Below are 26,884 nucleotides of genomic sequence, written 5' to 3' on the forward strand. Positions count from 1 at the left end.
TGCTGTGATCCTCCCTCACAGCCTTTGATGACACCACTGTCTATCTTTTACGGGAATAAACTAAAGTTCTTGTTTTTGAAGGGACCAGATTTATGTGATTCTCGGGGGTCCAGGTGGCTTCTCTGGGCATCCCATTTGCAAATGTCTCTTAACAAGCTGGCCTAGGCTACTCCAGGAGGATGGGGCGCTGGCTAACCCCAGCATCTCCTGAGATGCATGGCTCCTAGTTAAGGAAGCTTTTAGTCGGGCTGGAAGTTGGCCCTGTGCTGAGCAGGGAATGCTCTCCAAGCCCACTCTGAAGCAAGAGCTCCATGCTTTACGGCTGTTTCAATCCACCTGCATGTTTCCTCCTCGACGTAAGAGCAAGCTTAAAGCAGGCTTTTGCAAGGACTCTCCCCACATCCTCAAGTCCTGCACTCCTCTGATTAAGAGCAAAACTCCAAGACTGGCTAAGAATGCAGATGAGGGATTGACTAAAAGGGGATGAAGGAAGTTGAAGAGAAAAGAGGAGAAGTGGGGAAGAAGAGGAGGAGGAAATGGAAGAAGTCGAGCAGAAGGCACCTGTCGCACAAAAACCAGTTGCACACAGACTTTTATTATTGTGGAAAGGTGTGCTTAGGCTTATACAAATGCAATGTCACATTCCACTTTATATAAGGGACTTATAATTCGGGCAAGGGACAGAGCACTGGAAGAGGGCTTGCCTTGTGTCACAGGCCTGAGTGTGCCCCCTGCCCAAGCACTGCATAAACCAACTCTGCTTGTGTAACCCTAGCACTTGGAAGGGAGAGGCAGGAAGATCAGATGGTCAAAGCCAGCCTGGGATACATAAGGGAGGTCTAGATCTGCGCCCTCCCCATGGATCCTGAGGGATGACTGTAATTATATGGGTGCAAAATGTTAGTACACAATCAAAATGAAGGAGCTGATATGGGTACCACCCATCCTGACCCTGACCCCAGCAGTTTGACATGCACCCATTTACGTGTGTGCAGCTCTGAATTATTTTACCCATGTACACGTACATGTCACATCAGAGTCGTACATGACTAGCCCATCACCGCAGAGGCCACCATGGGTTTCCTCCCTTGGTTCACACTGTCCTTCCTCTCGCCTGTTCTCACACCTGGCAACTCCTCACTTGTTCTCTGCCTCTATAATCTTGTCGTTTCTAGGGTGTTGTATAAATGGAATTGTATACTATCTGATCTTTTGCAATAGGCTTCGTGTGTGTGTGTGTGTGTGTGTGTGTGTGTGTGTGTGTGTGTGTGAACGCACACGCACTCACATTTTGAGCAATACCCTTGAGACCTTTCCAAGCTGTTGTTATATACACTTCTGAGTGTCATCTGCGGTGCTCATGCCACACGGCTCATTCTGCTTGTTGAAGGACATTTGGGTTGTTGCCATTTTGACATAGATAAACCTGCTGTATCTTGCATGTGTGGCTGTCTTCCCACCCTTTAAATAAATGTTCAGGAATATAACTGATACACTGGGGTTGTTTGTTTGTTTGTTTACAGACGCTTCCAGGATGGTGGTTCACATCTCTAACTCTAGCACTTGGAAGGCTACAGCCATGGCATCATGAATTCAAGATCCAGCCTGAACAGCACAGCTAGACTCTGTCAAAGGAATGAGAGAAAGAAAGGGAAGAGCAGGTGGCGGGGGAGGAGGGAGAGGGCAGGAGAGGGAGAGGAAGCTGAGGAGGGAGATTTCCAAAGCATTTGCCTTCGTAGCCCTTCCATCTAAGTCCTCACCAGCAGGGTAAGTAGATGCAGCCTCTGGCCACCTCACCAACACTTTGTATGGAGACAGCTTTTACCCCTCCTAATCGTGAAAGCTCAAAAAGGTCTTCACTTGCATTTCTATAATGCTGAGCACCTTCCATGGGCTCTTTGCCCTCTGTAGACCGGCTTTGGCGATGTGTCTGTGTATATAGCCTGTCCACCTGTTAATTGAAAGTTTTTCTAACTCTTGAGTTTATAGAGTTGTTTCTATGTTCTGGGCACAAATCCTATGTCAGGCAGATGCTTCGTAAATACGTCCTCACATCTTGAGTGGTAAAATTTTTCACAAGGACTCTTTCTAAAGTTGTAACAGCTTTATATTCCACAGTGCAGACTATGATCCATTATGAGTTATTTTTCATAAAGCATAACATTTGGGTTGGGGTTTTAAGAATTTTCTAGTTATTTTTATGTTTGCTTAGTTTCATTATATTTTTAATCAGGCATGTGTGAGTGTGTCTGTGTCAGACAGGTGTCCACAGAGGCCAGAAGCCAATGTCTGATCTGCTGGAGTTACAGGTGTCATAAGGTGGCTGATATGAGCCCTAGGAACCGAACTGAGGACCTCTGGGAGAGGAGGAAGCCCTCTTAACTGCTGGACCATCTCTGCAGCCCCTGTTCTTCTACCGTGTATCAGTTTGTGGATGCTGGTGGCTACATAACCCTTGGCAAGGTGGCCTGTCCTTCCCACACTGACTTGCCTTTGTCACTCCATAAGGTGTCTATTCTGTTGTGGGTGTTTCCGAGTTCTCTATTCTCCATTGACTTAGGTGCATCTGTCCTTCCTCCAACACTTCACTGTCTTAATTGTCTTAAAGCAGATAAAAATCATTCCTCCCACCTTTTCTTTTAAAAAAAAAAAAAAGAAGAAGAAGTGTTTTAACTACTCTGACCGGTGCCCTTGCATAGAAATCTGATGATAAACAGCCCTAGATTTCATATCTATCTCCAAGCAGGTACAGAATCATCGCACTGAGACCTACCTATGATAGATCATCCATCCACCTTCACCGCAGGAGCTGTGTGGCCTTCAGAGCTGGGGCTAAGGAATAAGAAATGGGCCCAAGGCACATTCAAGCACATAGCCTCACTCCTGGCTGTCTCTGACTCAGGAGAAATGAGCAAGCAAGCTTGTTCCCATTGGCCTGTGACCACCAAGTTCTCTCACCTGGACTTCAGAGGCTCTGGGGAGTATCAAGCAAAGGGTAGGAGGACTGGTCCATAGTCCATACTTACCCCAGGCTTCCCCTCTCAGGGTCTTTCCTCAGAGGCTGCCAGCCAGAACTGTTTGGAGAGGCCACCTATGTTCTCTTTTGCACAGAAGTGACACAATCTAGGAATCTAGAAACTTGGTCCCTTGAGGGCCACCATCACAAGTGGCTGAGGACCCAATGGTCCCAGTTGGGAGGCAGGCGGTGAGCCTTACAAAATGAGGCTAGGGTTCTTAGCATGTTCATTCATGGCTATAGCGGCTATAACAAACAAGCCTTGCGAGCTCTGAATTAACACTTAACCTAATAAAAGAACAGCATAAAACACCAAAACTCTCTAATATCACAGAGATGTGAATATTCACTTGATTAAGAAGCACTTCTGGAACCTTAAGTTCCATTTCCTCTAAGTTCCATTTCCTCTCCAAGGATTCAGACTCAGTCTAGTACTTATCACACATAGGCTTTCCTTGAGCCACATGGAGCAAGGGGCTGAGATGTAGGGCAGGGAACTGAGACCAGGGCCAAACAGGAAGAACAAGTCAGACACCATAGGGGAGGGGGCATTCATGTTCACTCGTGAACACCATTTGAGACTGAGCTCTAGGAAGCTGGCACTTGACATGCCCAGTTCGGCCAAGGTGGCACAGAGCACAGAACACAGCAGCAATATGCACACAGGGAGCAGAGGGCCTGCTTCCCCTGCAGTGGAAATGTGTAGGTACAGCTCTGGACAGCATTAGAGTAAGCAAACACAAGTCATCCATCAGTTGCTTGTTGCCACTGAAATTCAGTAGAGGTTAAAGTCATATGTACAAGGATGATGCTTGCTGTGTAGGGTATCCCTGGACAGCCAGCTCAGTACCCCTCACCCAGGCTCAGAGAACTGGAGCATACTTACTTCAGGTGTGCTCATTGCCTGCAACCCCCCCCCCTCCAATGAGGCCAAAGTCGGAGACTACAGAGTCTCTCTCACCTGGAGTACTTGCCACCAATCGCCACACCCTAAGCCACCCATCTCTATTTCTGATCCTGGGGCACAGGTCCCAGGTTGGCACCATTCGGCAGACCAGAGTCCATGAGACCCTCTAAAAATAGAGACATAGACAGGGACCTTGGGGAAATAAATGTGACTCACTCCTTGCTCTAGGCGCACACTGTGGAGCAGCCAGTAAGAGAGTAAAAAGAAGTCTGCCAATTACAGGTAAGTTGGACTTTGGAAGCTGCAGCCTATTCTGAGACTGGCTTGACAAACACAGACGTTCCTAATGGAAACTTCAGGCAGAGTGTGTTCATGGTTCTGTTTCATTCTCACTTTCTTTAAACATCAAAACTCTCAGACCTCTTCCAGGGAAATGAGTACACTTCAGAAAACTTTCTCTGATGATCCTCAGCTGTCACTTGCTGTGTGTCACAGCATCAGCCCCAAGGACTAGGTGATTCCAGCCTTGAGGAGGGGGGGGGGGACACTCCCTTGCGCATGCTCTCTGATATCTTATCCTCCAGATTGCCCTTAACCACTCCCCAGTCTCCTCCTGGGAGGTGGGGACAGGTGGTTGAGTCAGGCAGCTCCACTCCCCCCCACCCCCACCCCCACCCCGTGAGTTATCCTGCGTGTTCACCTAGAAATCTTCACATCTCAATCCCAAAAGAAATGGGTCAGAAAAGCCCACAGGGGCCTCGGTGCAGGCTGCTCCAGATCAGTCAATTCAATAGTCGGAAAACATAGCCTGCTTCCCAGCCATTTGCCCTCAGATTACATCAATGAAAACCCCAAATCAGCCCTTCTCTCAACTCTTGCAGCCTTCAGCTGTTTTAGCAGAAGAGCCTCAGCGCTAGAGGGACTGCGGGGTCCTCTTCTTTTCTTCAAATGTGCCTCCGCGGCATCAATAAAACACATGTGAATGCACGTGTGCACCACCCCCACCCCCGATACTCACAACCCCCACCCGCATCTGTCTTCAACCGCCAGGACCAGAGGAGAAGAGGAGGGGGGCAGCAGGATGGGACCGCCCCAGATCAATGGATATTTGAAACTCAAACACATGGCCCGGGACCTACACTGCACGTGTTAATTACCACACATGTGCCCATAAAGGAGTCCGTTAAACACAAGGGGCGCAAGAACAGAGCGAAGAGGGGACATTCCAGGGGATTAAGTAAATAGTCTGAAGTTGTGACCCTCCTCCCCTCCTGGAGCACGTGCATCTGGGGAAGATAACAGCGCCCACTCCACCTCCCCCACTTCTTCCCTCGGGGGCCCCACACCTGTGAACCCAGGAACCGCAGCCTAGCCACGCTAGGAGCCCGCTGCCTGCTGCCGCCTGGCCTCTCTCCCTCCCTCCTGCTATCTCTCTGCTCTTCCACCCCCAGGTCCCTGCACTCTGCCTTTCTCCTCCTCTCCTTCCGAGGCCTAGCTCCTGGCTGGCGACCAGACTCTGAACGGGTCGCACAATACGTCTTTTCATTCCTTCCAGGCCGAGGGAACTGATCCTTCCCAGCCATGTCAGGCAGTGGGGGCATATTCAAGAAGGCGAGAGAGGTACTGGGAAGAGGGAAGCTGGGTCCCATCCCTGCCTAGCACCCCCATCCCTCACACCCACAGACCTAAGGCAGTACCTTCTTTCCAACCAAGCCCCTTAGGCTCCAGGGCCCAGACCAACATCATCCATCTGGCAAACCCCAACTCTGGAGAGAGATGCCTTCTAGGAGAAGCCACACGTAGGCAATGAGCTCACACAAGGGGCCTTTGTGCCCCGTCCCACCTGCTGCCCCGCAGAGCACATTCCATTCTTAAGAGCAGCTGAAAGAGGAACCTCTGCAGGGCCACACAGGATATTACAAATGCCCTCTCACACCCTGTCCCCATTCAAACTCTGGCTTCCTAGGCAGGTGTGGCTTCAAGTGGCCTCCCTACAGGTGGCCCAAACCTGCCTTCTCTGTATGCCTATATGGCATGCAAAGAAAGGATCATGTACCTACAATGATTCTCCAAGTGGAGGGGAAATGAGACCCCAGACATAGTTCAGATCTCCAGGGGGGAGGAAGACTTAGCATGTGCCACCATGCCCCCGTGGAGCCCCGCAGGAGGAATGGTTCTCAACCTGTGGGTCATGGCCCCTTTGGTCACATATCAGATGTTTATGTTACAACTCATCATGCGTAGCAAAGTTACGGTTATGAAGTAGTAACAAAATAATTTTATGGTTGTGGGTCACCACCACATGAGGAACTGTGTTAAAGGTTGAGGCTCCATCAGTGTGGAAGAGCCAGGCTCCTGTGGCCTCCTCCAGATCTGCTGGCTGACCCTGGTCTAAGAGGAGGCAAAGGATGTTCACTGCTACCTACTGTAGAGGCCATTTGCAGTTCACCTGCCCTTTTCCAGCTGGCTTAGGAGGAACCAGAACGACCACACGCATCCGTCAGAGAGCCCTTTGCTATCCAGTAAAGAGTGCAAATCTCTCAGCCAGCCTTTCTAGAAATCAAGTTTGTCAGCACTGTGTGTTCCCCCAGGCCCTTTGATGGGAAGGGTCGGTTTGGATGGGTGGTCAGTTTTACATGACTATCGACTGTTTTTCTCTGCCATGAGGTCCTCACACCCAGGAACAAAACCGCTCCTATTTCTAAACCCTCCGGTCACATGCCACTGACATCCCTGGTGACTTCAGACCTCTAGAGAGCCATCACTGCCCCACTCCACTCTCCTGCCATAGCATCCCTGGCCTGCATCCCCAGCTCTGAGAAGGACATGAAAAGACATCTGTTCTCTTCTTCCCACCTTCTTTCTTCAGGAGAAGAGGAGCCACGCAGCTGTGGGCCCACTGTTGCAGCCCATGGGGATACCACCCTTCTACTTCTTGGAGGACCACATCTGAGAGAAACAGCTTCTCCAAAGCCTTAACTCCTACCCTCAGCGCAGTGGCTGCCCTGGTCTCCATGTGGCTGTGTGTGTGGCACACGGTAAACTTTGTGCTGACTCACACTACCCTCCCCACCAGGGACTCTCAGGAGCATGCAGTTACCAAAGCCTAGGTGAGGTAGGAAGCCTCAAGGTCAGCGTGAGGTGGAGGGAAGCTGGGCATCACCTGCATGTGTGATTAGATGGATAGCCAGCTGCTTTCCAGGTTGTTGTGTGTGCTGCCCCAGGAGCTAGCCGTTGTGAGCCCTAGGACTCAGACTGTCTTCCAAGCCACTTGGGTTGGTAGCATACTACAGGGAGCAGCTATTTAAAGTGGGAGAGCCAGTCGGAAGCAAAAGTATGGGGCCCTTTGTTAAAAGGAGGAGGCAGGAAAAACTATCATTCGCAATTTAAAATAGAAAACTTTACCCTCTCTCCCACAGTATCTATCTGTCTGTCTGTCTGTCTATCTGTCTGTCTATCTCTTGACTTGTAATGGTAGTGTCTACTTTGCTGTTTAGTGTTGCTCTAGGTTTAAACAAAACAAAATCAAAACCTTAAGCACGCTATGGATCCAAACTATGTGATGCTTTGAGGGTCACAAGGCCTGGCAGCAGACACACGTAGGACACGTGTCTCCTCTGCCTCTGTACACATGTCACCATCCTCTTGATATCAAGGCAACATGGTTGAGAATTTCAGGACAACTGCACTGGCCGCACACCCATGAAGTCAGCCTGGACTTCAGGGAGAGACTTTGGATACATCAGAACACGCTCTTAAGGAAAATGGCAGGGGATGGAGGACACTCGGATGAGTTTACAAACAAGAGTGGCAAGGGTAGATGTGAGTACCCTGCCTTCATCATGCTCTTCGGCTGAACATTGGACATGTTGGTAGTTGACCAACTGGTCTTCCCAGAGAGCAGGACTTACATAAGGGTGGTCCCTACTCAACTCTGTGCCCCACCCTCTCTCCTTCCTCAGAAACAATGGCAGCTCCATTCCCATCACTCTCTGGGTCGTGCTCACCTCTAGTGCTTCTGGGAGGAAACCGGAAGTCTGGCGCATGTTTAGCCTTCACCCCAGTCTCCCTCTCCCTCTCAGCTAAGAGTGCTGCTTACAACTGGCTTTCGAAGCAAACATTTGAAAGAAGCATAAAACTCCACTCACCTTTTCTTCCTGAATTACCCTGGCTCAAGGGCTTGTCGGTGGTTGGACCTTGGGCGAGAGAGGAAACAGAAGCACAAGAGTCAGCGGGCACTGTGGTTGGTTCTTGTCAAACACTTGGCAGAGCCTGATGTTAGGAGCACATGGTCATGTATATATGCATTGTATACACACCGAGGATATTATATACAAAGCTAGTGTGCATATGCATGTCGAGTGGGGTTTGTTTAACATCAATGTCACTGATAACCCAGACTGTTTTGAGATGAACTATGGTTTCCAGGTTCCCTGAAACCAATCTTGACCCAGTTTTTTTTTTTTTTTACAAAATTACACATCCATGTAACGCAAACATTCCAATATTTGTCCCCCCACTTACACACCCCTGCACGCTCCCTCTTCTCACCAGCTCCATGTTCTGACCCACATCCAGTCACCAGGGCCAACTGAAAAGAAACCCCCTCCTACTGAAAACGCAATGATTGACATCCCTTGCTGGTCAGGGCAGGAAATCGGTGATTTTCCATCTGCATTAAGTAGAAAATTGTTGGCCCAATTGTACTGAGTGGGCCAAACAGTCTGAGGCATGGAAACAATTTTCTAGACACAGCCTGTTCTTCAGGGAGGGGGCAGCCTGTATGTTGGCCAAACATTTGCCCCATTTCTTCTGGGATGCCACATGTATCCCGTCATCCAGGCCTAACTCTGTGGCACCTGCTTTCTCCTTGAAGGCCAACTCCACATGTGCAGGGTAAACCCACTCCACAGAAAGGTCTCTGTGGAGATCCCACCTGCCCACAAGAGAAAACTGAGAGCCCTAATTTTCCTATCCCACACCACACTTTTCTCTGTACAGTCGTTCTGGGGGGATTCTGTTATCTTACCCTGCGGGGGGCTTGTGTCTAGTGCATTTGTTTGCTTTAAATGAAGCGTTCCAGGTCATTCGCAAGGAGGGCCAAGTCCTGCCCTTCCTCGTCCTAACCCAATTGAGGTTTCTAGTTTCTGTGTAAACCACAAATAAAGTAAACTTCCCTTTTGGCCAGTAAATTTTGATCCCTAACATACATTCTTACATACGTTCTTGTTAACCTTTCCACATACTTTCCTTTTTAAACAGAAGGGTGGTTTTTTTTTGAGAGAGAACAAATTTTATTTTTAAAATTTGAAAACCATGAAAAAGTTAACACAGACTAAAGGCCTTTGGAACTAGGTTAGAATAACATTTTATACTTTGCTTGCACTTAAAATTGGGAACAAGTAAAAATCCAATCCCTATACACAAGTGGGTGGATGAGACTGGCTGTTTTGAGGGCAGCCTTGAGGGGGTAACTAATGAAGGGGAAGTGTGAATGCATCCCCAACAATCCCACTAAACTGACCTAACGGCAAACACTGTATGCTTACAAAGTCGGGAGTAGAAAATGTAATTTTTGCTACGGATCAACTCAACAGATCACTATCAAACTTTTCTAAAGTATCAGAAAAGCTTCCTAAGAATAAGGGATTTGGGGTCCGTTCCAGATATAGCACCTACTAGTCAGAGTACTCAGGGAGAAGCTTTGACACTTGGAGTCTTTTTCATCTTCCAGGCATTATAGAGGACCAGCCAGCCATAGGGCTCACTGTTAGGCAAGTTTTCCATTGTTGTTCATTACAATATTCAAGATGGTAAAGATGCAGCAGAGAAGCTACCCCTCCTTTCCTGCGTCCATGACAGACATCACCAATCAATCAACCACTGGAGCCTTTGGTGATGAACCTTCATATGGCTTCAAAATCAACAAAGAATGCATTTTTCAAGGTCCACTACAGGCAGTAAACAATAGCAAACTCCTAGATATATGCCATCTCAGCTGTAAGGGGCTGTAGCCAATGCTTAGGAAAAGAGCACTGGACCAGAAACATAAACACACACACACACACACACAGACACACACACACACACACCGCAGTTGGACGCTCTTCATCTAGCTGACTACAAGCTAGCATAGAGTGGGACCCTTCTGACCTGGGAAAGGGTTCATTTACCACACCAACCCTTTAAAGTTTCACCTGTGAGAGTCAGAGCCCAGCCAACAAGTTGGCTGACTCTCTCCAACCCTTTCCATTCCTCCTGCCCCTTCCTATGGTACCTGAACACACAGGAGTTTTATTCTGCACGGAAGAGCCACTGATGGGCTTCCCATCTGGGGTGACACACCAGCAGTACCCTGTGTAAGTATGGCACTGCACCTGTTCAGAGAAAAGGAAGAGAATCATAAGTCTCAGGTCATGTTCAATCATCCCTCGTCCCTTGCAAGCATCCGTACATCAGAAAACCCCCTCCCACTCCCACATATGCCCCAGGATGTCTCTCAAAGGTAGAACAGTTAGGTGGACCCAGCCATCAATGTCCTGTTGGCTTTATGATCCCTGTCTTTGCTCCTGCCCCTTTCTTATGACTCCAAACACTCAACATCTACATCCTATGGGAACGTGCCCACTGAGGTTAGCCTGTGATGCCTTACTCCAATACCTGTACTTCTCCCCCCAGAGTTGGCGTATGCTCCCAGCCAACTGTGAAACAGGCTGAGCAGAGAATGAATTCGGCAGGCATCTGTGGGAATGTCAGGGCCCTTCTTGAACAAGTAGAGACAAACGCTAAGATTTTCTCATAAGCAACACAAGCCTGTCTAGTGGGAACCCAGCTCTCCTGAGACAAGGACAGAGCCCCCTCGCGCCTGCAGGATCTTCTTCTAGAGGCCCGGCTGTACCCACTGGGTGATCTTCAAGCCTGCAGGATCAGTTCTAGCTGTCTGGAGTGGCTAACTAAAGTGAGGCTTTCTTTTCATCTTCAGAGTAGCTCTTCTCTCTCCTCCAATAGCTGTTACCCACCCACCCACGCCCTATCTTCCCCCATCCACCCACTGCCCTCTTCCCATCTGTTTCCTCTGCAGAATCTCTAAACCCTATCAACACAGATTCCCTCGTGCAAAACCCCTCAATACTTTACTTCTGGACTCAAGATAAAAATTAAACTAACCACCCAGGTACTTGAGGTCCCCAACAATATGTCCCTGCCTGTCCTTCTAGTGTCACTTTTACACTCAAGGCTCCACATGCACCCTCCACTTTGGCCACAACGCACCCTTGGATGTTCCCAAACATAGCCTCATCTCTCATGATTCCTAGACTTTGTTGGCTCAGGCCATTCATTTTATCCACAACACTGTACCTGACCACCTGTCTCCAACCTTCTCCTAATCCTTCTGCTCCCCTTCATGTCACACCTTCCCCTCAGAGCCAGTCTCTGGTTTCTTCAGTCCCTTCCCATGCCAAGCCAGCGCGCTCGAGCTGTCGAGTTGGCAGGGTCCTCCTTGGCACTCGAGATTATAACTTCAAGGACTGCAAACTAATTGTTTCAGATTCCCCAGAATTTAGTATAATGCTGACATCTGTTGCGCGTGACTGACAGGCTGAAAAAAGGCATGAGTTCCCCTCTTTCCTCCATTCTTGGTCTCCCATCAACTCTAAAATGCAACAGCAATTTAAGAAGCCATGCCACATGAAGTGTGCATCTCAATGACAAATGTGCGGTGCCATTTGCAAAGATATTAAAGTGCGGGGAAAGTGTGCCTCTTGGGATCAAGGACATATTGGAATCGAGGCCAGACAGTAATTGCATACAAATTGAGCAGAGAGGTATAGAAAGAGACAGTGAAAAAGAGCGTCTGACAGCCTGGGTGGGAGCCAGAAGCTATTGCTAAGGCAAGCGCTATGCAAAGTATTGTGCCCTTGTGTGGGTATCAAACACTATAACGTTCCCCAAGGCAAGTTGCTTCACCCCAAGCCTGTCCATGGATAGGATAGAATAAAATAGTCTCTTGTCCGGTGGCTGTACAACAGAGCACACGGCTGTCACCTCTGCAGGGACACTCGCTAGTGTGCAGACCCCAGAACCACCCTCTGCTCCTTCTTCACCTTACAGCAATGGTGACACCCCAGATGCTCAGCCACCATCAACACCCCAGATTTGGTAGCACTCTTTCCTAATGAGTTTAGAGGTGGAATGGGAAGAAATCAGGACATGCCAGAGTTTGAACCCTAGTCTAGCCAGTTACAGATAAGGCACATTACGTAGTTCTTTGAGCCTCCTCTGTATAAGACGGATGATAAGTGTGTAAGCTGGAAGGCCCTGGTAAGGCAGTCTTGCTTCTGGGTTGTGGTGAAGTGGCATGGAGTGGTCAAAGCAGTGACACTTCTCAGTCATATCAACAACACCTGCCAGGTGTCTCCCCACAGGCCTAACCTCCTCTAGTAAATGCCACAGCTGTGGGTGGAAAGTGCCCCCGGGGACTTGGCTTTGTCTGCAGATCATATAAGCCCTGCAGGGGATGCTTCCTAGAGCCATTCCTATCCAGGGACAGCATTTTAACAGGACTAATTGAGCCCTGGCTGGCTGCTTTCTCCTCTTTGGCCAATAGTCGCCTCTGGGGAACTGTCCCAAGGGCTGAGATGCCAAGATGACTCACTCCTACGTTCTGGAAGCGCACTGCTGTGCCTCTCACATAAGGACTGTGCACCAGGCAATATCCAAGGCCTTAGGCCAGATGCTGCGTGTTACAGCAGGGACATTATGGCCAAACAGGCTGCAGAGAACTCAACTGTTTGAAAGCCCCTTTCCTAGGGTACGTTGAGAGTTCCGCCTAAGGTTACCAGGGCAGAACGGGACACGTGACTAAAAGGCAAAGTCCAGAGCTTTGTTTCAGGGAACACAATCTGACCTCAGGGCTGAGGGGTCCATGGGCCACATTCTCACTCACTATGCCCATTGTCTCCCTGTGGGCACGTGGCACAGGCAACAAGCGCCCAGCCAGGCCCACAGAACCAGACACAGCTTCTTTCTCTCCAAGGTCCTCAGCTTATTTTTCCAACCATACTACAAGAAAAAAGACACCAAATAGCAAAATCCCCAGGCTGGGAGCTCCTTCCAAATTCCATTAAAACTGAGACGGAATGAGGGTTTGATGGCCCATTCCTCCGAGGCCTTGGGCATAACTGAGCCAGAGGTGTGTAAAGGTGGGAGAAAAAGAGGGCACAGGAACCCCGGTGGGTCTCAGATTAGGGGGATTGATGGGGTGGCCAAGAAGACCTCTTTGCTGAAGGAACCGTAAGGAGATACCGTGTGATCCAAACTGACAGATTGTAAGTTGCCTTGGAGTGTTTTTAACAATGTTTGCAGAAAAGAAGCTACAAGGAGGCAGTCCGCAGCTATTCCTTCAGTCTAGCCTCAAGTATCTGCATGTAAAAGGGGGAAGATTACAGTAGCAGCCATCTTGGTTGTTGGGCGAGCTAATGAGGTCATATAAACAAAGCACTGGTTTCAGCAGGTGAAGGGCCCCTTGACCTCAGCTGTTTTAGCCTGAGAAGGCTCAGTGGGTAAAGTGTTTGCTGTGTAAGTAGTTGACGTGAAGACCAGGGTTCGGAGACCCAGAACTCATGTTCAGAGATGGGAAGTGGGGGCAGCCCACCTGTAACTCCTCGGGCACTCTGAAAGCAGAGACAGGGAATTCCAGGGCAAACTGCCTAGCTAGACCAGCTGTGTATCGGTGTGCTCCGGGTTCATGTGAGAGCCTCTGCCTCAATGAAGAAGGTGGGGAGTGACCAAAAAGGAGACCCAACATTAACGTCAAATACACAAACAGCACACACATGACATGCATGCACACACTCATACACACACATAGATGTGTATGTGTGTGTGTGTGTGTGTGTGTGTGTGTGTGTGTGTGTGTGTGTGCACGTGTACTCGCAAACTATCCATTCATTTTAAAAGGCCAGAACCAAACTGATGACAAGCAGGTGAACTGACTCTCTGACCAGCGTGTGAAAAATGAATGGTGTGAAATCAGCAAAGTTTGAGAAAGTTTGGGTGGAAGAAGGAGGTTTGTATAGAAAGAGTTGTAATACATTGAGTTACTCTCTTGGCAAGTCTTTTATAGAAGAATTATTCACGCAAATTTTTCAACTACTTAGTAACAGCCCAGGAAGTTAGAATCCTGGACCAAAGGAACGTAGCTCCTGGCAGGAAAGCAGTCAGATAGAAATTCTATGGAACCCATGGCTTAGCTATGCACAACCAAAGCACCGAGTGTGCCTTTGCAGTTTAGCTTCATAACTAATATCCTTTGTTTCTCTAGAATCTTTCATTGATCACATCCTGGACTTTAGCCAAAAAAAAAAAAAAAATGCCCACGCCCAGAGGAATTAACAAGGTAAGTGGTAATATCTAAAATCTTGTCATACTGTTATCAAAACTCAGGGTTAGTCCAGCCCCACAAATAGACACAAGTCAGACAAATGACTCCCAGAGGCTGGAGTGCCAACTGGAGGGCCCTCCTTAGGAGACAAAGAGCACAGCATCCAACACAAGGCTGCTTTCTGCTTCTACTGTCACAGTCCTGTTGGGTACAAGTGGTGTCCCTCCAGCTACTTTAAAACACTGTGTTCCTAGATAAATAAGTTCCATCTCTGACTCATATGCTTTAATATCATTGGCAGAAAGTCTTTTTACATAAACAGGCCAGGGGTATATTACAGTTCAACCTCCATCCAAATTAAGACAAATCTGAAATTATTTTAAGCCTGCTAATCATCAACATTAGTCCAACTCCTGACCACCCAGTGAGAATGTGGGAGGCCGGCACTTCCACACAAAGGCAAATTAGTGACCAATGGGGGGAAGAAAACACCACCTCACAGGGGACAAGTGGGAGGACACGTGTGGGGAAAAATAGAGAGGCAGATGGCAACCATCACCCACGGGTGCTAAGCCCCAAATGGAAAATACCACCTTCTACTTGACAACAGCCTTTCAGTCCCCAGTGGTCCCTACATTACCTCATTTGGGCCTCAAAGTTACTCTCTCGGAAAGTCCTTCATAGGAGAATTGTTGACGCAAAATTTGTGACTGGTTAGTAACGGCCCAGGAAATTAGAATTCTGATATCCAAGCCTTTAAAACAGCTCCTAAACTGTTTTAAAGAGAAGGGATAAACCTTAACGGGAAGAACCTTAGAGTCCACCAGTCTAACACAAACAGTTTACAAGTGAGGAGATGAGGCCAAAAGATGAAGGAGGTGTGTGGCTCCCATCCCTACTCTAATCCAGGGGGAGAAAGGGAAAGGAGAGGTTTATAGAAAGTGATGACTGAAGGTCCTGAGTCTTGCCCGCCCCCTTGTTCTTTTGGTGGGGAGGCAGGTGGGAGCAATTATTATACCTGCATAAAAGCCTTTCCCTCCCGTATGGATGAGAGGGCTTTTGTGGAAGGGTTGGGTAATACCTAGGGGCTTCCATGATGTCTTAGTTAGGGTTACTGTCGCTGTGATGAAACACTATGGGCAAAAGCAACTTGGGGAGGAGAGGGTTTAATCTAGCTTATTTATTTAGGTAAATGTATCCCAGGCAGCCACAGGCCATTGAGGGAAGCCAAGGTGGGGACTCAAAGTGGGTAGGAACCTGGAGGCAGGACCTCATGCAGAGGCTATGGAGGGATGCTGCTTACTGGCTTGCTCCCCGAGGATTACTCAGAGGGGTTTCTTATAGAACCCAGGACCACCAGCCCAAGGATGACACCACCCACAATGGGCAGGGTGGGGTGGGGTGGGGCAGGCGGGCCCTCCCCTATCAATCACTAACTGAGAAAATGCCCCATAGGCTTACCTACAGCCCGATCTTACCTTACGAAGATAATTTCTCAGTTTAGGTTTCTTCTTTTCAGATGACTATAGTCTGTGTCAATTTGACATAAAACTAGCCAACATACATACCCACTGGCCATCAGCTCTTTCCTTGGATGGAAGCTTCCCAGAAGGGTGGAACCTCATCACCCAGAGGAGCCTTTGCCATTGGTCATCTTGCCCTGATTCCTAACACATACTCACAGCCCTGGGGATCCTGCACCTACTCTCTCTGGAGCGTGCCCACTTTCTTCTGCCTCCACCAGGAAAGGAAGACTGCTGACAGGAACTTCCCTCCCACCTTGCAGATACAACGATGAACATGGTTCCTATGGGATATGAATAGGAATTGCCAGAGACAAAGGTGTTTTCTGGCCAAGTGACTTTGGACATATTAAGAAAAACTGAGTCAGGTAACTTTGTTGCTGTACAATTCCTTCACGTCCTAACTCTTATCCTAATTGGCCAATTCATCTATAAGAGGAAGATCTTGCCAGGAGTGGTAGCACATGCCTTTAATCCCAGCACTCGAGGAGGCAGAGACATGTGGATCTCTGTGATTTGGAGGCCAGTCTGGCCTACAAAGGACTGCCAAGGCTACACAAAGAAACCCTGTCTCAAAAAAAACAGAAGAAGAAGAAGAAGAAGAAGAAGAAGAAGAAGAAGAAGAAGAAGAAGAAGAAGAAAAGAGAAAAGAAAAAGAAAGAAAAATCATGTTTCTCGCAATTCCTACGCTTCTCAAACCAGGGGCTCCCCTTCTGATCTTTGTGTCAGAAGCCTTTGACAGCAGCAGTGTTCTCAGCACCCTGCTCTAGGGTACTGGTGGCAGACCCACGGCCCTGGCTTTATTATGTCTTTGTTTTGCCCAGATCCTACTTTTTATACTCTGGATATCAGGTTCTCTAACTGGAGTACTTTGCCTCCAACAAGCCCCCAAACCTTTGATAAGGCTTTCTCAAGCTGTTTCTCTTAAGAATCTACCTTGAATTGTTTCACATTCTTAAGGACAAGTTACTAGGGTATTTTCAAATACACAAGACCCTCTCACTCTCAATCCCCCACCCCAACTACTTCCTGTTGCTCTTTGTAAAATGGAAAACAAAGACCATATATAAAGAGATGAGCCGGATTCATCAGCCTCAGATTTGTGATGGTGTGATTGCTCTGGTGGACACAAGGGTATTCTACTAGGAAAGAGGTGAACTGAATGCAGGAAATGTGTAGAAATTTCCCAACTCACTTTTCACAGTGGAAATATGACTGCTTTTTCTTCTAATCTGCCTGACTGGTCTGAGTCATGTAGCACTTTACTCTCTGAGTCCATCTAGCAAACAAGGCACCATCCGTTAAGTTCCCAGGAAGACAAAATGAAGCACGGCACATAAAGCACCTAGTCGGTGTTGGGAGTGTGCTTGGCCCTTGTGGATTTGGTCCTTTTCCGTTCTCTTTGACAGGACACATTAAGTGACAGCCTCAATGCTCTGCTGTTCCTTGGCTGTAGCTTTTTTTCTGACTCTATGCCAAGCCCAGGGAGGGTTATCTGTTGGGAAATGAGGAATTTCCCTTTTGGAGTATTTACCTCACTTACCAGGATTTAAGAGCAGTGAGGGTAAGTCTTAATGTCAAGTCCTTCCAAATATGGGAGTCATGGTTGACCATATTTTTAGGGGGTTGATGGTGGGTCAAGGCTGCCCACATGACATTAATTAGGACAAGAGACAGCCCTGTAGTGGCGTGGGATGGGATTCTGAAAAAAGTGGACACGAGGAGAGAGACTTGAACTCCTACAACATGGAAATGGAGGATGGGATTAAGGGTGCATTCCAGAGCAAACAGGAATACTTGTCGGTGATGTCACAGACGTAAGGGTGCCCTTCTTCAAATACTTCTGTGGAAAGTGTAGTTCCTTTGGATTCTGTAAATGCCGTGGACAGAAATGGAGTTGCATGTTGAAAGTCATACACAGAGAGCCCCCAGAGCAATACAAAGAGCTCTCCTATGAAGGCAACACCACCTGAGAGCAGCTCAATGTGCATCATGAATGTTGTCATTGAGGGAATAAAAATTCCTGTGGCAGGTGACAATCAAGTAGAAGGTGGGTGACTGCTTGGGGACTATGAGTGCAATGCAGGCATGGACAGAGGCCAACGGGAGAGAAAGACACCTCTGAGGTCTTTTTCTCTCTGAAAACCCCCAGAATTCTACAGACTGCTGCCCACTGGACTCCTGCCACTTAGGAAAGGTGCAGATTTATGACAGACACTTGATTGAAACTGTTGAGACTGTTTGTTCACCCTGGTCCTTTTTGGGTGCATTTTCCAAACAGTTTGAGCACATCTTTCCTGTGCCCACATAAAGATATTTTCTTAAAAAGCACACTGGGAATTCATGCTTTGGCATCTTCCCAGATCTCCATGTGCTGAGAACTTAATGAGAAGACTATATGGCAGTGTAGGGAGAAGAGCCGCAAGACCCATGATCCTCCTGAGCAGGCTGCAACGTGCCTGTCTTTGTTGGTTTCTATTGCTGGGATGAAATGCCATGGCCAAAATCAACTTACAACTCTCAAGTCCCACTCCATCACTAGGGAAAATCCAGGTAGAAAATCCAGGCAGGAAACCAATGTCTGGAACTGGAAGCAGTAGCCATAGAGGGTGCTGCTTACTGGACTGCACTCATGGCTTGCTCAGCCTCCTTTCTTATAGCACCCAGAACTACCAGCTCAGGGGTAACACTGCCTCATAGGGAGCTGGGCCCACACACATCAACAGCCAATCAAGAAAATGAACCACAGCCTTGTCCTTGTCTCAGGCTAATGGGGGGAAATGTGACATTTTTCATTGACATTCCCTCTTCCCAAATGACAGTAGTTTGTGTCAGGTTGACATTAAACTAGCCAGCACAAGGCCCCTCCAAGGCACCAAGGCTTGCTGTAATCACCACTTACTAACTTAAATAGAAATTGGTTCTCTACTGGTAAATTCAAAGAAGAAATAGTCAGCCTAACAAAACTGGGATCTCTTAAAGATATTCAAGTTGTATCAAGGTGTCTCCTACCCTAATTCCTAATTTGCCTGCCTCTCCTCTTGTTCCCTCTCTCTCTCTCTCTCTCTCTCTCTCTCTCTCTCTCTCTCTCTCTCCCTCTCCCTCTCTCTCTCTCTCTCTCTCTCTCTCCCCTCCTTCCTCCCCACTCTCTCTCCAGATGCGCCCCTTCCCACTGAAAACACTAACCCAAGAGCACTGGCATTACCACAGGACCTTGGACCACAGCATAGACTACAAGTTTCAGAGCATTCCTCATCCCGGATGCACAGCCCCAAGGTGAGAGCTGGCATCAAGCCTACACATGGTGCAGAATACTCATCTTACTCTCACCGGCAAAGGAAGGAGAATGTTTCAAAGTTCATCACGTCTGACACAACGCTAAATGCGGAAGCTCAAGGAAATAGAAGTCAGACGCCAGAAATAAGGCCTCACACTTATGGTCAACTGACTTTTGACCAGGATACCAGGATGATGGGTGGGAAAACAACGATCTTTTCATTAAGGAATCCTGAGGCTACTGAACACACATGTGCAGAAGAATGATGCTGGGTCCCAACACACACACACACACACACACACACACACACACACACACACACACACATACACACACACACACACACACACATACACATACACACACACACTAACTTAAAAGAGACCAGAGACCTAAATGTAAGAGCTGAAGTGTAAAACTCATAGGGGAAATGGGATAATAAATCTTTGTTACCTTGGATTAGGAAATGGTTTCAAAGGTATGAAAAAAAAAAAGAGGGAAGAAGGGAGGGAGGGGATTAATTAAATTTACGTCTTATACACAAACTGTATAAATAACTCCTTCAAGTTAATACTACGAGGACAACTAGACTGAGAAATGGGGAAAGGAACTGAACAGACACTGTGTACAAGTGAAGAGGCTCATTGCTAGTTACTAGGGGGATCAAGAGCATAAGAAGACACCAAGTCATAAGGAAGAGTGAGGGCACCAAATGTAAGCAAAGACGTGGAGACATGGAAATCCCCATGTGTCGATGGTGGGGATGTGGAATGGTGCGGCCACCACAGAAAATGGCCTGGTGACTCCTCAACAGCATAAACATGAGGAAGTGAATGACCCAGCAATTCTATTTTTAGGTATGTACTAGGGTTACTAAAAGCGCATGTCACATAAACAGGCATACCACTGTACACAATAGTGTTATTTATAACCTCCCAAAAGACAAAACCACTCAAAGATTCACACACGATGAATGAACAGAGAAAATGGGATGCAGCCACATGATGGACTACAAGGTGGTAAAGAAGGAATGAAGAATCAACTCATGCTACAACGTAGACGAACCTTAAGAGCAATGTGCTGATTAAAAGAAACCGGTCACAAAGGACCACACATTATAGGAATTGTCCAGACTATGCAAATCACAGCTATCTGAGGTAGACTAGTGCTGTCAAGGGCTGAGGGAGGGCTCTTGCAGGGAGTGGCTGTGAATGGGCACAGGACTTCTTCTTGGGTGATGAAAATGTTCTCGTATTAGACAATGGTGATGGTTGTGCAACCACTAAGTGCACTAAAAGTCACTCAATTGTGTGCTTTAAAGAGATAAATTTTATGGTGTGCAAACAATGTCTCAATAGAGCTTTTTTAAAAAAATTAAAACAACAACAATAGTAGGAAATGAGACCACAGACCCGTTTGCCAATCTCTAGATTGGCTCAACTCTCTTAAATCACAACCCATCAATTTGAGCACTAAAATTGGGAAACAACATTTGCTAAGCAATAACTGAATATATATATGTATACATTATCCATGTGTAACATTGGGTTTCTTGGAGTAAAAGCAGTATAATAAAAAAGGCACATTTAAAATAAATCATAAGAGGCCTTAACCATAAACATTCAAATTATAACTATTACAACCTGCTTATTGAACATTTAACAAAATAATAAATAAATAAAAGCAACAACTTGCCTAACACTGGGTCTACTTATCATTTATACCATCTAGAAATGAAAGACAAATTTGAATTTTTAACAATGTGATGAAGGAAAAGAGGGAAGGAGGGAGAGAGAAAGGAAAGGAGGGCAAGACAGACAGACAGACAGACAGACAGAGGAAGTTGGCATTGTACATGGCCAGAGGCTCAGATGTAATTAAGAGCACCACCCATTTTTAAGAACTGGTTTTGTCTGGGGCATCCAAGGATCCATATGTGGCTGGAGAGGCTTTGACAAGCCAGCATACAGACACACTCCATTCTCCAGCCACTCACATCGCTCTAGCTACAGCATTGCTATGCATGGTCTGAGGAGAGAGCCTCAGGGTTACTCTTCGAAGGATCTCTCCACATCAGGACTAAAGACCATTGCCTCCAGACTCCTAAGGCCTCTAGACTCATCAAAGTTTGGGTAGATCAGGGCTGGAGAGATGGCTAAGCCTTTAAGAGCATTTGTTCTTTCAGAGAGGCCAGCCATAACCTTGGTTCCAAAGCATCTGACACCCTGTGCCAAACTTCAAGGGCACCAGATATGCACATGAGGCATAAACAAACTCGGGGACAAAATTCACATACACGTCTTTTTAAAATTAATATTCAACAACTCCTTTCCACAAAGAGGCTAATCACTCCAGACTGTCAATTTTTAATCAACCCAGGTAAATAAAGGCCCACAATGCATGCGATGGATGGATACCTCCAATAGCTGCTAAGAGTCTGGGAGGCAGGAGACCACATGGTAAAGCAAAGCTCACTTGGAATGAGCCGGCCCTACAAGAGGTCTCTAGGAAGAATGCTCTGACAGAGGGAATGGCCAAAGGTGCTACTAAGGAAGAAAACACCCAGGCCCTCAAGAGCTGTGTCTAAAATCTTTTAAGAAATCACAAGGGAACCTAATGTCTTTCTCGGAAAGCCACATAATTTTCCCCCTTTGGGATTCCATCTACAGGATAAAGTCATCAACAAGAAGAAACCCTATCTCCTAGAGCCTCTGTGTTCAGAAAAAGGCAATGGTACCTGGCATGGTGGCGCACGCCTTTAATCCCAACACTTGGGAGGCAGAGGCAGGTGGATCACTGTGAGTTTGAGGCCAGCCTGGTCTGCAAAGTGAGTCCAGGACAGCGAAGGATACACAGTGAAACCCTCTCTTGAAAAACCAAAAAACACGCCTTTAATCCCAGCACTCGGGAAGCAGAGGCCGGTGGATCGCTGTGAGTTCGAGGCCAGCCTGGTCTACAAAGTGAGTCCAGGACAGCCCAGGCTAACACAGAGAGACCAATGTCATCCTCAGGTACATAGTCAGATCATTCCCCAAACAGCAAAACTGCACAGGGCACACAGGCTACAAAGACAACTGCTCCCATCCACCCTGACACCCTCATCCTTTCAACTCCTCACCCTGAGCCAACAACCCACTTAGTAAACCTTTCTTTTATTTCTTATTTCCTATAATTTAATTTCCACTCTTGTATATGTACTTCATGATGGCTTTGGTTTTGTCTGTTCCTCAGTCAAGCTTTAGGACTCCTGGCTGAGTCTGTTTCTCCACCCGGGCTACCTCAAGGAAGTCTTGACTTACATATTCATCTGACTCTCATATACTTCCTCTCTTACCTCTAAACCTCATCCTCTTTCTTGAATCCTTATGTCCTCTTTATTTCAATTGTTTTCGCCCATGAGGCAGTGTTTCTTTGTGTAACAGAACCCTAGCTGTCCTGGACTCACTTTGTAGACAAGGCTGGCATTGACCTCACAGAGATCAGGCTGCCTCTGCCTTCCAAGTGCTGCGAGTAAAGGTGTGCGCCACCACACGCACCTCCATTTTGCTTCTTCAGTATAAGCTCCCATAGCTTTAACCGGGTCTAAAATCTGGAGACTCTAATAGGATCCCAACTTTCCCTTCCTAGCTACTTTACCCATCTTATTTTTTGTTCAAGGTTGACCTACCACCTAATCCCTACTTTCACACATCTTACTTCCATCCCAATGCTGATCATAATAACTAAAATATAAGAATACTCCATGCTATCCTTGGTTATTTGTGCTCCAGTAGGATAAACAAATGTTGGCTACTACAACATTTATAGAGAGGCAATGTCCAGTTACTGTGGTTATTCTGTTACTGTTTTATTCAGGGAGTTATATAGCATTCACAGCAGGCTTCTTGACTTCCTAGACTCAGGAACTTATTTTCTAAACTACAATTCTACCAAATTTTATTTTCTGAATTTATTCTGAAAACTCTTATTTTCTGTATTTCAGTTCTACCAAATCCAAGTCCCAACTGAACATTGAAAATTTTTCAACTGAAAGAATACAGCTGATTAAAAATAATACCAAATATGTGAATCCCAACACAATACCATAAGAAGCACACAAAAACACCAGCATAACTCTTTAAAAAATTACTAATCCTATAGTGACTGCACAAAATAAAGAGCCAGATAAATGACATCCCAGACAGAGAACTATCAGTAAAGAAATCAAAGGGAGAAAATAAGCTCTCCGTCAAGAATAAAGCCAAAGAGCGAACTAAAACAATAAAGGCCATGTAAGACCTGAAGAGGAATTCAACCAGAGAAACACTGAAGAAAAACTATCTAAAATACTGAAAGCAAAAAAATGTAAAAGTCAAAGCTTCATGGGAAGCTACAGCCACAGAATGGATCAAGGAGAGGACAGGGCACCTAATCTGAAAGGCAAGGTGGAAGACTGGAACAATCACATAATAAAAAAAAAAAGTTAAAATAATGAGAAGACATGAGTGGGAAACACTCTGAAAAGACCAGGTGTCTGCCTTCATAGCATAAGCATAGAAAAAGAAGAACCTCATTCTAAAAGAAGAAAAAAAAACATTTAAAAAAGAATCACAGCAAAATTTCCCAGAGTGAGGAAAAGAGATTCCCATCTAGATACAGGAGGCAAGACCAGAAAAGAACCTCTCCTCATTATATTATAATTAAGCCACTAAAAATACAGAACAAAGAAAGCAGAGAAACACCAAGCAACACAGAAGGAGGCCCATGGGAATAGCTCCAGACTACTCAACTGAAACTCTAAAAGACAGAGAGGCTTGGAGTGAAGACAACAGCTGACCCAGCCTTTTATACCCAGCAAAGCTATCTGTCATAACTAAAGCGAAATTAGGAACGTTCCATGATTAGAAAAAAATAGATTAAAGGAATTAATAACACTCATGTACCTCTGCATAAGATTCTTGACTGACTCTCAGAGTGAGGACATAAACAGACCCATCTACGGCCATGGAAAAGAATAAGCCACACTAGAATAATAGCTAAGCAAGGGATAAAGAGGTGAAAACCAAATACTACAAAAATCAACAAAACAACAGAAATCAATGCACACTGTTAAATAATAATAATAAATATTAATAGTCTAAAGCACAATCAAAAGCCACAGACTAGTAGATGAGATAAAAAAAAAAAAAACAATAACCATGTACTTTCTGTTTCCAAGAAATTGATCCTACCACAAAAGACAGACAGTTCGTTAAGGTAAAGGGATAGAAAAAGATATTTCAAGCAAATGGACATAGGAAACAAGTAGGTCTCATTGTTCTTCTTGAAAAAAATAGACTTTTTAAAGCTAAAAAGAAAAGATCACTTCACATTGATAAAGGGAACATCCACCAAGAGGACATTACAATTCTGAACACATATGTTCAGAATACAGGTGCACCCAATTTCACGAAACAAATACTATTACATGTAGTCACAAATTAATCCCAGCACAGTAGTAGCAGGTACTTCAAGATCCCAACTCTGTCCACTTGACAGATCTTGTCAACAACAGCAAAAAAGAAATATACGAATTAAGTTACATCATAAGTCACAGGAACTTAACAAACATCTATTGAACATTCCATCTGAACACTGCAGATTGAACACTTCTCTCAGCAGCCCAAGGAGTTTTCTCTAAAATAGACACAAGGGAAGTCTTGATTGCAAGCATAAACCTAGAGCACACAAAAGCTCACGGAAACCAAACACACTATTGAATGAGGAATGGGTCCTTAAAGAAATCAAAAGGAAACTGTTTAAAGTCCTAGAATCAAGTGAAAATGAAACCACAGAATGCCAAAAATCTATGGGACACAATAAAATAGACCATGAGGAAAGCTCATAGCTCTAAGAGCCTACATGAAGAAATCAGGTGTTGGATAAGGCCTCCCAGCAAACAGTCATACACGAAAACCCTCTTTAAACCTAGAACAGTGGGTCTCAACTTGTAGGGCTCGACCCCCCCCATGGGGTTGCATATCAAGTAACAGTAGTAAATATATAGTTATGAAGTAGCAGCAAATAATGTTATGGTTGGTGGTCACCACAACAAGAGAAGGTCATAGCATTAGGAAGGTTGAGAACCACTGGATAAGGGAAAGAAAGATCTTAAGGGAGTGGAGATAGTATAACACAGGTGACACTAAGGGGGAAAGGGGAGTAAAGGGAGAGAGGATTTAAATATGAACTCTCAAAGATGTTTGAGAAAGCCATACAAAAATCTACTATTACATAAACTTCATACATATGCATATACATAATTATATATATTTAATATATTAATCAATATATTTTAACTGGAGTTACCCCCACAAAGGATTGTGTTCATCCCAAAAGACATAGGCTGATAGATAGAAAACTCAGTACCAGATGTGGCATAACTTCCCTCCAGTTGTTCGCCAGAGGAGTCCCAAGCCCCAAAACTAGAAAGTAGAAAGAAATCATTAAGAGCGGGGCAGAAACCAATGAAATGAAACAAACAAAGCAAGGAAAAGCCGAATCAGTGAAAGAAAATTCATTCTCTGGAAACATAGACAATACTGACAAACTCTTAGCCAAACAAAATAGAAGAAAGGGAAAGAAAGCTCAAATTAATAAAATTAGAGATAAGAAGGGAGCCATTATAACAGATACCATTTAAATTCAGAAATCAGTAGATCCTACCTTAGAAACATATATTCCACCAAACCAGAAATCTAAAGGAAGCAGAGTAATTTCTAGATGCCTATTAAATAACAAAATAAAACGGAGATGAGATGAGCAGTTTCAATAGATCTAAGATAGAAAGATGAGATTGAAGCAGTAAATAAAAATTTCACAACTAAAGACACCCAGGCCCAGATGGATTTACTGATGAATAGTCTCAGACCTTCATAGGACTAACGCCAATACATGTCATACTATTCCATAACATTTGAAAGGTAGAAATAGTACTAAATAAACCTATATCCAACTTTATATTAAATGGAAAAAACATAAAGCTTTCCCACTAATTTATTATTAAATTCAGTACTGGAGTCTTAGCTAGAGCAATAAGACAAGAGTAACAAATATAAAGATATAAATAAGAAAGGAAGAAGACAAAAGGGATCATAATGATGTGATCCTATACTTAACACATCCTAAAGATTGGCCAGAAAACTCATAGAATCGATTAACAGTTCAACAAAATGTCAGGATGCAAAATTAACATGCAAAAATGAATAGTTTTCCTATATATTAATGACAAACATACTAAGAAAGAAATAAGGAAATTATATTGGTAATAGTATTTTTAAAAACTAGGAATAAAACAGAACCAGAGATGCAAAAGAGCTCCACAATTAGATCTTTGAAACAATGAATAGAGAAATTGGGGAAGAAACTAGAAGGTAAGATGACCTGCCACGTTTACATATTAGAAGAATCAATATTGTGAACATGGCCATCCTACCAAAAGCAAGCTAAATATCCAATGCGATCCAATCAAAACTCTAGTGCACTTCTTCACTATCTGAAAGTTCACTGGAACACAACAAAAGACCCCAGATAGTAAAAGGAATGCTATTTAAAAATAATACTGCTGGAGGACTCAAGACACATGATTTCAAGTTGCACTACAGAGCCATGGTAATAAAAACAAAATGGTACTGGTGCAAAAACCAGACACATGGATCAGCAAAATAAAGAGAGGACCCAAGTACAGTGCCAAGCAACTATAGCCATTTGAGTTTTTAGCATAGATGTCAAAAACACACATAAGAGAGAAGACAGCATC

General features: G+C 45.5%; 1 protein-coding gene across 2 annotated transcripts in view; it reads right to left on the reverse strand.

Annotated features, from left to right (window-relative positions):
• SMOC1 (SPARC related modular calcium binding 1) overlaps positions 1 to 26,884 on the reverse strand; it is a 153,476-nt gene that overhangs the window by 38,583 nt on the left and 88,009 nt on the right. For both annotated transcript variants that reach the window (XM_084792291.1, XM_084792290.1), the window contains exons 4-5: positions 10,201 to 10,300; positions 8,072 to 8,119 (exon numbers count right to left, since the gene is read on the reverse strand). In XM_084792291.1, coding sequence (XP_084648417.1) covers positions 8,072 to 8,119; positions 10,201 to 10,300 — 148 coding nt within the window. The remainder of the gene's footprint in view (positions 1 to 8,071; positions 8,120 to 10,200; positions 10,301 to 26,884) is intronic.

Source organism: Acomys minous (genome assembly GCF_964271855.1).
Source record: "Acomys minous genome assembly, chromosome: 8".
NCBI lineage: Eukaryota > Metazoa > Chordata > Mammalia > Rodentia > Muridae > Acomys > Acomys minous.